Source organism: Coenobita brevimanus, chromosome 40 (assembly GCF_032717465.1).
Source record: "Coenobita brevimanus isolate Jiangsu-jjx chromosome 40, ASM3271746v2, whole genome shotgun sequence".
Taxonomy (NCBI): domain Eukaryota; kingdom Metazoa; phylum Arthropoda; class Malacostraca; order Decapoda; family Coenobitidae; genus Coenobita; species Coenobita brevimanus.
This window is the reverse complement of record NC_136993.1, coordinates 55,221,841-55,235,212: the sequence shown is the minus strand read 5'-3', so window position 1 is coordinate 55,235,212 and position 13,372 is coordinate 55,221,841. Positions and strand designations below refer to the sequence as shown.

General features: G+C 39.7%; 1 protein-coding gene across 1 annotated transcript in view; it reads left to right on the top strand.

Annotated features, from left to right (window-relative positions):
- The window catches only part of LOC145397114 (ionotropic receptor 21a-like), an 88,700-nt gene extending 75,980 nt beyond the window's left edge, over positions 1–12,720 (top strand). Inside the window, exon 11 of the mRNA XM_080270315.1 lies at positions 12,475–12,720. Coding sequence (XP_080126441.1) covers positions 12,475–12,720 — 246 coding nt within the window. The remainder of the gene's footprint in view (positions 1–12,474) is intronic.
- The last annotated feature ends 652 nt before the right edge of the window (positions 12,721–13,372 follow it).

Sequence of the window (13,372 nt, the reverse complement as noted above, 5' to 3'; positions counted from 1 at the left end):
TGCAGATAACAGATGCTTAACCTGGGTAACCGAGTGGCAGCCCAAAGGTGGAGTGAGAGGGTCAGACATGACGAGCTATTATAGTGAAAGGAAGTTCTGAGATTCGCTAGGGCTGGATGAAAGAGGATAGTAGCCAATAGGTCTGAGTGAAAAAATATGGTAGAGGTCTTTGTCCTGCAGTGGACTGACTCAGGCTGCTGCTGGTGATGATGAGGAAGTCCACATTACCAAAAATCCCTCACCAGCTGAATAACAACAAAATCGTCTGATCTGAACAGGATTTGAATATAACGGAAGACGTCGTACAGAAAGTAATTCATTCGATACAGTGACGTCTGTTAGTATGTTCATGCTACTATAAGATTATTTTATTGAGCTCTCATAGAAAAGGTGTTTACAGAGCATATTACCGTAAGAACTGCTTAACTATCAAAGGTTTCTCTTAAGGTGAATATAATTAACAGCAAATAAGAACAAAAACAAGAATTAACTCTCAGAGAATGCAATGACCGCATCCACCAATTGGTTTAAGGTTAAACATTTGAATTTGCTCCGTGACATTATACCTTCGCCGGAATTGCTTCATTTAGCCCTCAATTTTAAACGCTTCCACCATCTATGGTCCAAATCAAATAAACAATGAAGTGACTGTCTGTGAGCTTGATATTTGACCATTCTAACACTGACTTTTTACTGATTATTCACAAAATCGAATTCATCTTTCCTTGCATTACCTTGAATCCTTCCACAAAGATTTGCGCACGTTGGGCAGACTCTGTTTAAGTTAACATTGCCATGTCACCTTGACCATTGACATACCATTCTAAGAAACAGTAGGTCGACTACGTGGTTGATCCTCATCCGTTTCAAAAGTTTGACGAATTACCATATGAACTACCATACCAGTACTCATTTTGGTTACAGTCAGACACAGTTCGAGCTTTGACCTGGTTCTGTAGCATTTAACTCTGGCTGTTTCTTTTTCTTCAATCGACCCAGAGTTCGTACAACTTCTCACTGCTGGAACCAAGTTTTGTCTCAATCAGATGAAAAATGTCTAAGTTGATATAACTAGCAGACTTTTACCCTGCCCTATGCCCTTTGATCTGCTGTTCTGAAAAACATCGGATATTATGTCCACACAGACACACACACACACACACACAGTGAGAGTCACAGATAACAGACGTGCGACCTCGGCGCTCCCAACCAGCACGGCCAGTGGCATTACCTAAATTAGTATCTTTATATGACTCAAGCTCTGTACCAGGTGAGACCAAATGATTTTCCATTATTAAAAGAAAAAAAATAATAAGAAGTTTAAACAAGACTTGTTCAAACAGAAAATAGAACCAAGAGGCGAAAGAATGCGCTCAGTCAGCTGAGGTTTGTTTAGACTACAGCTGCACGGGGTATGTAAGTACATGTACTCTGTGCTTTTAGTATTGCAAAATGGACACATACTTTAGGAAAGCAAATTTGGAAAAGAAAAGGGATAAAGGTAGAAAGCAAGATGATGATTTCTACCAAGAACTGGTTGAAGTGGACACGCACAATAGACTGGTTGAACGTGTACACAAACTAGAAATGGCTTTCAAAAATGAAATTGATGAAATAAAGAAGCAGATGCACTTGCAAAAGGAAGAAATAGAAAAACTAGGAAGGGAGGCCAACAAGAAAGAAACAACCATCAGTGAACTAACAGTGGAATTAAGTACACTTAGGAAGAAAATGAGTGAAATGGCAAGTACAGTAGTCAATCACGAGAGTGTTATGGACGAGTTCAAAAATGATACAGAGACAATTAGGCAAGTAAGCAGTCTGATAGACCAAAGCAGTGATATTGAGGAGAAGATAACACAGGTGAATGAAGCTGTGCAAAGCTACAAAAATGATGTGGAAACCACGTATGCTGAAATGGTGAAAGTAAAGGAAGACTTAGAAACAAGAGTGGAGGAAAAAAGCATTAAACAGGAAGTGAAAAGAATAATCCAAAATCCAAAGTTAGTCAGAGATTCAATAGATATAAACAAATCTATAGTAATCACTGGTATAGAAGAGGAAGAAGTAAAAAACAAGATCACAAGAGACAAAAAGGAGATGGCAAATGTAATGAGCTTACTGAAAGAAGTATCAGAGGAAATCTGTAGTAAAGACATAGAGGAACACAAAAGGTTAGGGAAATACGAGAAAAGCAAGACAAGACCTCTAAAAGTGACTTTCCAGAGTGTAAACACTTTGGAGGAGATACTAAAAAATGCAAAGAATCTTATGGAAAAAGAGGAGTTCAAAAATGTATGGATAAAAAGATGCCTAACACAAGAGGAACTGGAACTACTGAAAGAGAAGAGGGAGGAAGCAAAAACAAAAAATGAGGGAAGATCAGAAGAGGAGAAGAACAATTTCTTTTTTTTTACAAAGTAATAGGATTGCAGGTACGAAAGTGGTACATAAACAGGATGGAATAAAAAGGAGGAAGGTAGTAAAACCATGCCATGACAAGTATGTAAACAAGAGGATAAAGTTGATGTACACAAATGTGGATGGAATGGTATCTAAATTACTAGAGATGAATGATTATGTCAGAGAAAATGAACCACAAATAATATGCCTAACTAAAACAAAATTAACACCAAGGATATCCAATGACATACTAAACTTAGAGGAATACCATATGTGGAGAAGATACAAAAATTTTTAAAAAGGAGGAGGAATTATAATATTAACTAAGAAAAATTTAAAAGTCAATGAAATAAAACTAGATATACCATCACAAGTAGAACTGATTGCAGTAGAGATCAACACATCTGAAGGGAAAGTAATTGTAGCCAATTTGTACATGCGACCCAGATCAAACACATGGGAAAGAGACGAATATGAGGACCTGGCAGAGAGTACAATTCAGAGTTTAAGATCATTACTACATAAAATGGAAGAGAAATCGGAAAGAATCATACTAACTGGAGATTTTAATACAAATATAAATTGGAATACTCTAGATATAATTAGGCAAGAAAGCTGTTGGGATCAAAAGGTCCTGGATCTCGTGCAAGAGTTTTTCCTAACGCAACATGTGAGGGAAAACATCAGAAAAAGAGGACTCGATGTACCTTCAGTGCTATATCTAATATTTACTAGGCAAGAAAATGATATTGACAGTTTAATATATCACCCTCCACTCGGCAAAAGCGATCATGCAGTACTAAATTACAGCTTCAGGATAGCATATGACATAGTTAACAACAATGAAAGTTACAAAAAGAGCCTAAACTATAAAAGGGGAAATTATTAAGACCTAAAGAAGTATTTCTTAGAAGTTGATTGGGAAAATGAGCTTAGAGGACAAGATTTAAATGCTGTATATAAAAAATTCTGTGAATATTATGAAATAGGAGTCCAGAAGTACATCCCACAGCACAAAGAAGCAGATAAGAAAATACAGAAATGGTTCAATACAGAATGTAAAAAATCAAAAGAAAGAAGAGATTTGTTGTGGAATAGATACAGAAGACACAATAGTGAAAGGGCGTATAATAATTACAAACAGGCAAGAAACGATTATACAAGAATAAGGAGGGAAGCCCAAAAACAGTTTGAGGAGGATATAATAAATAAAAGTAGTGATCAACCAAAGCTGTTTTACAGCTACATCAGAAGCAAAACCAAAGTAAAAGATATAATACAATCCATTACGGACGAGGGAATCACTTATACGCAAGAGAAAGATATTTGTGAAGCACTAAATAAGAGTTTCCAATTAGTTTTTACCATAGAAAAAAATTTTGAAAGGGACTATGTGGAACATGCATGTCCACACATACTATCAGATATACAAATAGCAGAAAAAGTAATACAGGAGGAGTTAAGTAAATTAGACAGAGGAAAAGCAAGTGGTCCTGATGAAATTTCATGTTGGGTACTACGAGAATGTACAAAGGAGTTAAGTAAACCATTATTGTTAATTTTCAAGAAATCCTTGAGTCAAGGTAAACTACCTGATATTTGGAAGAAAGCAAATATTGTCCCCTTATTCAAGAAAGGAAATAGACAAAATCCACTCAACTACAGACCAATATCACCGACCAGTGTTGTAAGCAAGGTATTAGAAAAGCTTATAAGAAAAGCTTGGGTAAATCATCTAGAAGAACACAGTATGATAACAGAAAGACAGTTTGGTTTCAGAAAAGGAAAATCATGTGTTACTAATCTGTTGAGCTACTATGACAGAGTAACAAACACAATACAGGAAAGAGAAGGATGGGTGGACAGTATCTATTTAGATTTCAAGAAAGCTTTTGACACAGTACCTCACCAAAGACTTTTATGGAAACTGTACCATCAAGGAGGAATTCGAGGCAAACTGTTTTGTTGGATCCAAGTTTTTCTCATAAAAAGAGAAATCAGAACAGTACTAAGAGGAAACTACTCATCATGGAAAGAAGTGACTAGTGGAGTACCAGAGGGTTCAGTGCTGGCACCAATGGTTACCTACCTTGAACATGTAGAAGTTGCCAGACCAAATCATTTAACAAGACTGAAGTGAATATTATAGTACTGCTGTGTCATTTTATTTTATTTATACATTAATTTATTTCTTTATTATTTATTTTTGCGAATTCAAATCAGCATTCATCTCGGCAACGAGACATAAATGATTTTTATGTTATGGTTGTGATGATTCATGTTGTATTTATTTATATATTTTTTTAATACCAGACATTTGCGGAAGAGATTTTCGTATTACCCATTCCTGGATTTCAAGGAAAACCTAGAGGATGCCTTGAATGTTTGTAGAATTTTCACCGGCTCAAAATTGTAAAGATTTTTTTGAAGGTGTGTATAAGAACGAACCGTAATCGTAGTTAAGGGGATAATTAGCCACCTGCAAGTTTTGAGATAGAAAGAAGTTTAAACAATTGACATTAATAACTTTCTTAGTTATAATATACACGGCGTTTAAAACAGAAAAATGCGGCGAGAAAATAGTTTTAAAAAAACATGTGTTGAACAGTGTTTAGATTCCATTATACCAAAAACAAAAAGAGTACGATATCAACGACTGTCCATCTTTTCTGCGTTTACGTAACAACTTATTAGTTTTCTTATTCAGTCCTATTGTGAAGGATAACATTGTTCAACAAAGTACTTGATAATTTGTTATTATTGATATATATATATATATATATATATATATATATATATATATATATATATATATATATATATATATATAAATTTCTGATATTTTTGTTTTTCTCCATATCTCAAGTTTATATTTTGTTATGATAATCCTGCCTATCTTGTAGCATAATGAAAGGGAAGATGCTTTTCTTCTTGGATTTAGTTACTGTAGACAGTGCTCACTTTGGTAGAGGTCCTTCAACTTTCGGTTGGACAGCAAAGCCATTCACTCTGTGGGATGTACCACCACCACCACCACAGAGTGTTTGACTGTTTGTTCAAGTCTGTCCATGTTGTTCCATGCAACAGTTGTAAACACATGAGGATGTTAATTTGGAAAAACTGTATTTTCATTTGCAAGTTCTAGCATCTGAAGACAGTGCTGTGTCAGTCTCCTCCGGCTGTAAGACACATTGTGGCCAAGTCTATTCATGATCTGCATCAGTTCCTTGTTTCCTGTCAAAGACGTAATTGCAAAAGGGAGAAGAACATGCGTAGGCAGCTTTGTCCTGCCAGTTGTAACAACAAATACCAGATCACTGCCAAATGAAGTTACCAGACGTTGGACTCTTGGTGAAGGATTGTCACACTTATTCTCGCCAGTCAGCAGTGTCTTCAGGAATTTCAGGAATAATGCATTTTTCTATGTCAGGTGGCCATGTTTGGGGTACATCTTGCTTACGGATGATGTTTCTCAACTCCATGATCACTTTGTGATCACATCCTCTTCTCTGACAGCTCTGGCAGCCATGAGTTCCTGTTTAAACTTGTGGGCTTGTTTGACAAGAGCTCATATTGATAAACTGTCTCGATAGCCAAGAACCTTACCCTTCTCATCAGAGACAAAGTTGAGTGATGCATTGAACTCACTCTCCAACTTTCGACAGATGTGTTTTTGGGTTGATGGTTTAACTAGTGCAATGCCAAGAGATTCTGGGGATTATTCAAGCTTTGATATGAGGTCCGTCAATAATCTGGATGTGGTAAAAGATCATTCCTGATGTACATGATAAGCTGCTCATATGCATGTTTCACCGCTATCTCGTGCTTTGGATGTTCTTCAAGGACTTCTTTCGTACTATATGTGACTGTAGTCTCTTTCTTGTGTGTGTGTGTGTGTGTGTGTGTGTGTGTGTGTGTGTGTACAGTCTATAACATGATAATTTATGTGGTAATGTCCCTCTGCTGCAGCAAGGTTTCGACATACTGCTGGATTCATCAAGTTTCCTTGTAACTACTTCACTAACCTTGACAACTGCTCTTCACTCCACTGTAAGATCTTCGTCACAACTTGGTAGATTGATTGTACATATCTTACTTCTTCACCAATCTACTGCACACACACATACCTGCAAGGCCCAAGATATATGTATCTCAAGTAGCATTATTAGTCAAAATATTTAATATAATACATCAAGCATTTTAAGGCCTATGTCAGTAATCAATGCCCCAGTTCAAGTATACTAGAAGTCATGTGTGTGATTAAGGTATCTTTACGTCTAAACTATTTGCTACATAGCCTCCAGAACATGGGTTATTTTTCACTCCCTCATCAGCTGTCAGCAAATGTGTGTTCAGGTTACTTTTATGTGTACATGTTTTGTTACACACATGACACTGATATATCTTTTCTCCTGTGTAAATGACAAGTAAAGTGCAATTTTGAATTTTCCCTTAAAAAAGTCATTAAGCACCAAGGCTGGAGAGGGTACAATATATTAATGTATTCATATTGACCATATGAGCATTCTGGTACCATTGTTTTGCCACCTAAGGTGGTACCAATATCTGGATTTGCCCCTGGATTATAATGCTTGACAGCGTATTTTCTAGTGTGTATTTAATCTCCCTCAATGACTATTTGAAGCGGCCGATAAGAATGTCTGGCTGTCCCATCTGGTATAACGCCCAGGGGATATTTTAAATTTAACAAGATGCTATAATTACATTAAGCTATATATTATTACCAAACACTCCTTGAATAACATGTATAACTCTCCTGCATTAAATTTGAAGCATTGATAATAATAACTTCCCATTTTTTGTCACTGTCCGAAATTCCGGTACTGGATGAGAGAGGTAATTAGGTCATATGGATTTTTTCCTAGTTACATATATATTTTGTTTATGATTGAAATAGGCATTGGGGATTTCAATCCTTATATTATCCTTGCCAAATCCAGTCGCTTCTTACAGATGGACACAAGCTACTATTCTGCTCTAGCTCCCGCAGGACAATTTTCTCTGTGTTCATTGACCCCTTAACCGCGGGGCGTCACTTTCGTGACGCTTGGCCACAATGGATCATACTGCGGGGCGTCACTTTTGTGATTCTGTGTTATTTTGAATTATCCCGGGCTCTCAAGTGGTGGCTTGTATCATCTATCAGTACTGCCAATGTCCAACACTAGTCAGCACTCCAAATCTCATCTGTACACCCATCCATTGTTGACAATTTAGCGATTTTACCCCCTTCGTGACTCCCGTCCCTACCTGCCCTCCATTACCCTGTCCTCTCACCTCCCACGCCGCGCTGCGCTACGCAAATTTCCCCCGGATTTTTCCACAGATTTCATCCATCGAAATAAGTCCTATGCCCTATACTTATACAAAATAATATATACCGAAAAAAAAACAGGTAAGTGATAGTGTTATACAAAAGAAATTGGCTAATTATCACCTGACAAAACCTCACGTGCATTCATTCGCTACATTACCACGGTAATTTCCCCTTTGAATTATGCCTTGTAATCGATGTCTGTAATAAAAATATATATCAGAAAGGAAGGGAGAATCCTAATTGACAATTACATTCACCTGGAACTACCTATTTCTTTATGTATTGCCGAGATTTTCTACCTATAAAAAATTAGCATGTAAGTTAGCATCAGTCAGCCAAAAGTGTCATTGTCAACCCCTCCCTTCTCAGATAAGCTGCGGCATTTAGTTCCTTGTCCTCCGCTGCAGAGAAACGATGTCGCACTCGCGCCCCGCCATTCCTGCCGCTTCTGCGCCCATTGCAAAGGGCCCTGTGACCTCTACTCCTAAGAAAAGTAGTGAGGCAAGCAGGAAAGGCCTTAGTGAGTCTGCAGTGACACGTGAACTGGAAGAATTGTCCATGATTATGATGGACAGTGACTATGACGATTCGGGTGAATCTTGTGATGAGCCGGGTGAGGTTATCGTGCCAGAAACAGCAACAACGAGTGCTACAGTGTGTGAATCAGTGTCTAGCTCCAAGGGAAAGGAGCCTTTAGTGCAGCAAGAACAGGAATTTGGGAAGGGAGTGAAAAGGCGGCGTGTTAGCCCCAGAACAATGCCCCCACGTGACCCAGCCCGCCATGAGTCACGAGTGCATTCACCTCCCCGTTCCCCAAGTCCCACTTCACTCATTTCTTCATCATCGTCGGCTGAGTTATCTCCGGGGTCTTCATCGTCGGAGTCACCACCAACATCAACAGTGAAGGCAGGCCGTAGAGGTAGAGGTAAATCAAGGAGAGTGAAAAGTAGTGTAGCTAGTAGGGTAAGGGCTGCTAGTGCTGTACGGCAACCTAGGGTCAGTGCGAGTGACCTTGACATACATAAACCTCCCTCACAGCCAACCTCCACCACCACCACCACCACCCGCCCTACACCGCCACGACAGGGAATCCTGGACGCCTTTGCGTGGACGGAAGGGTCAGATTTTGTGCCAGAAAATCTAGTTTTTGATGAGAGCTCCTCAGGAGTTCAGCCTGCCTTCACTATGGACAAAAATGCTGAGTGTGTCGACTACCTTTTGGCCTTCCTAGATGACGAAGTCATGCAGCACATATGTGATGAGACCAACAGGTATGAATCACAACGTGCTGCAACTGGTACAGGTGCAGCCAAGATGCAACAGTGGTCCATGCTGGGAGAGCAGGAGCTGTATGTGTTCTTTGCCCTCATGCTTCTCATGCCACACTCCAAGAAGCATGAGTTGGAAGAATACTGGTCCATGGACCCCTTACTACCCTCTCTCACCTTCAATAAGTACATGGCCAGAGATCGCTTCCAGAACATCATGGGAAATCTGCACTTTGCCGACAATGATGTACCTTCCCAAACTGACCCACTCTGGAAGATCCGGGAGATTCTGAGCAGAATGAAGGATAAGTTTATGTCATTCTTCCACCCCTTTCAGAAGGTTGTCATTGACGAATCCTTGGTTTTGTTCAGAGGACGTCTTCGGTTTGTTCAGTACATTCCAAGCAAACGCCATCGCTTTGGAATTAAGTTCTTTGTACTGTGCGACTGTAAGACGGGGTACATCCTTGACTTCGTCATATATTCAGCCAGCACTGTCGATCTCGATAAAACACACCCCCTTGGCTTCTCAGGCTGTGTAGTGAAAGTGCTCCTAGAAAAGTGTTTTGGTGGGAATCATGTGCTGTATACAGACAACTACTATACAGCACCGAAACTTGTCAAATACCTTTCTGAGCAGGGCATTGGCTCCTGCGGCACTGTGAAAAGTAATCGTGCCCACTTCCCCAAATTCCCAGAGGCGGGAACCTCGCAGCGAGGAGACGTGCACCTACGCAAGTCTGAGAAGATGCTGGCAATACGGTGGCATGACAAGAGGGTCGTGCACATGCTCACCACCGTACATAAGGGGGAGATGAGAGACAGTGGGAAGGTCGACCGTAGGACAGGCGAACCTGTGATGAAACCTGATGCTGTGTTGGACTATAATATCAACATGCGGCTGGTGGACAAGTCCGACATGATGATTGGTGAGATCGACTGCCTCAGGAAGAATACTAGGTGGTACAGGAAAGTTTTTCTGCATCTGATAGATATGACGATGCTGAACGCCTTCATCCTGTACAAGATGAAGGTCAAGCCACCCAAGTCCTTCTCCCTGAGGTTGTTCGCCAGGACTTGTGTCCAGCAGCTGCTGAAAAGATATGGTAGGGTGACAGCAGCAACTCCAAGGCACCATCCAGTAACACTTCCCGACCGACTTGAACAGAGGGCGTATATGGATCGGCACAGACTTGAGCTTATGCCTGCCACAGGGAAAAGGAAGGCTGCGATTCGCAGGTGTCAGGTATGTGCGCATACCACCCACCACACACCTGAGCACAAACGCATCTCTTGGCAGTGCGCTGAGTGCCAGGTTCCCCTCTGTGTTACCTGCTTCTTCGATTACCAAAGCCAGAAGCAGTTCTAACAGTGCAAGTGTGGAAGCAGAATGATTTGGAAATAATGTGTAAATAATGTGTAAATAGCAGGTGAAGGAAATAGACGTTCAGTACATATGATTGAACAGTGTATTATAATTTTGTATTACTGAAAGTGACAGTGAATAACATAGTGTAAGTAAAATAGAAGGGTAAATATTGAAAAGAGAGTAGAAAATGTAAATAGTAATGTAAGTAATTAGTAATATAAGAATATGAGTACAAATAATTTATGTTATAACAGTGAAAGTGAATCCGTGGCTCTCTACGTATTTTACTGAATGGAAAATTGAATTACTTCAGTGACAATAAACTAATACGACTGAAGGAAACTTATGTAGAAAGACTCCAGATATATATAAGTGTGATATAGTAATAGAAATATAAAGTGTGAGGGGTTTTATGAATAATAAATGACAGAGTACCAAGAGCGAACTAGCACAAGTGCAACGATCAGACGCGCTCGTAATTTCCATTGCTTTCACAGTGGGTTTTTTTTGGAGTATGGATCCCAAACTACTTGAAAATTATAGAATAGTGTTTATAGCGTTTATATCTGGCTGTGGTAATCATATTACGGGTTGTCGGGAAGTGTAAAGTGGAGACTTCGTTACCCTACTTCAGAGGTCTCCACAAGTGCTACGGTAACCGAAGAAGGCTCAACAAACATTCCAGGAGAAAGCTGAAGGTATGTGCAATAAGCATATATAATTTTATTATTCTAGGACTAATAACTGATTTTTGGCAAATATTTTTTGAGAGTCTGTCGGAGCCCGAATAACCCCGCGGGACACGCAAAACATTGGTAAAAAAGCCCGCGGTGTAGGGGTTAACACTCTTTCTTCAATCGATAATAACTGCTGATGCATTCATATTAAGTCCATGATATTAAAACCGGTTCAGTAAAGTTACGACTTGTCGATGATTTCAAAAAGAATAAGAACTGCAGCATACAGAGGATGATTAATTATAATATGTTACGTCCCCACCCCACACTGCCACAGGCTCCAACAACAGTTGTACAGTACAAGAAGGACGTTGCCCAGTGAGTTGTTCTTCCTATTGTCAGACTCTACAAACTTTACTAGCTGCAATTACACTAAATGCATGACAACACTTCACTATTTTCACAGGTACCGATGATATACTAACTTCAGTAATACTTCACTGTTTTCACAAGTACTGAAAATATACAAACTTCACTGCCCTGACACTGCACTGCACTCAAACTGAACAAAACCCGACTGAACTTGCTTTAGTCTCTTATCTATCCTTATAAACTTGCATTACTCGAGAAACTTCTAGCACAAATTCTATGGGGCAATAGCTAACAGTTACCAACTAGGAGACATCAAAACATGCCAGAGTTTTCTTACATTACATAACATTGTAAATTATTTAGCACAGAAACTTATTTCAGTTACATAATTTAACAATCACGTAAATAAAACATAAAAAAAAGAGCATAAATATTAATGCATAACTTACGAAATAACCACGCTTACAAACAGCAGGCAAACTGGCAACTCTGACTCGTATCGAAACCACTGTAAATATTGGGAAGCAGCGAGAACCCTCTCGAAACACCCAACTGGCAAATCTCACTTCTTAACAGATATAAAACCTTCATAAACCAGTAATACTAATTATCACTTGTGATGCAGTTAATACACATTAACTTAACAAATCCACTACTGCTGAGCAAGGATGTAGAAGCCTGGCTAATTAAATGTTAGTGCAACCACTTTCATTTAGTCATATTACATTACTCCTATTTCTGTTTCTTTACTGTGGAGAGCATGGAGAGTGAGAGACTGACGAGGAGAGTGTATGTGAGTGAGGTGGAAGGAGAAAGAGGGAGGGAGAGACAGAGGATGCAGTTGAGGGATCTAGTGAATATGTATATAACAGACGGGTGTGTGAGTGACAAGGCGATTTGCTTGTGGCCGCCCCTTTATGGGCTTGAGGAGTCTCGTTATCAACTGACAGATAGACAGATAGAACTTTCTTATTGTACGACTAGACCAAAATATTACAGACGTATTCCAAAAGGTTTCGCATGATTTAAGTTTATTTCTAACTCTAGGCAGGACTGTATGACAAGTGGCATGAGGATATATTGGTGTTGGCTCGGAGGCAGAGTCAGGCAAGAAGGAGGAAGGCAGAGTTACGTGGTGAGGTAGTGGAAGACCAGGATGATTCAGACTCCAGCAACACCCTCGGGCCCCTCACCCTCTCGCAGCTGCTGGCACCCATCGTCCTCTTCACTGTCGGAATGACGGTCTCAGTACTCTTATTCCTTGTAGAGCTTCAGCTGCCTAACACATTTTAACTTACAAGTAGATAACATTCCTGGCCCATTATCCCCGTTCTGCACCCTATGTTTTTAAGTTTTCCTGTCATCTGAAAAATTTAATCTTTTCAAACAGGGAAGGAGATACAGTAGTAGAAAAGTTAAAACTAAATCTGATCTCTCTAGTTTGGAAACTCTCTCCTGAACATATTAAAATATTCCAGCAGTAGCGAGAATATAATGCAAATGTCGTTCTGGTAGTGTCTGGTTGAACTACTACAAAATTATCCTTCCTGTCTCATCTTTTAAATAACTAATGCATTTCTTGTGTTGGACATGCTTTTCAAAATACAGCTTCAGTGACACTGGCGTATGTTTTAGTATCCTTCTCACGAGAGAGAGAGAGAGAGAGAGAGAGAGAGAGAGAGAGAGAGTTGAGAGGCCACACCCCTTGCGATCTTCATAAAAGGTGTGGCGTGGTGGTGGTGTGTGCAGTTGTGGTGGGTTCCAGTCACGGGGTCGCATTAGTCACCGGCTACACAATCACCACATACAGTACAACACATTCCCTGCACATAGTAAGTATGGCATGTCGGAAAGTGACTTGGTTTATCACTGTTGTTGGTATTGTCGCTGTTGTTGTTCCTCCACCTGTTCCTCTTCTTCTTCTTCTTCCTCTTCTCCTCCTCCT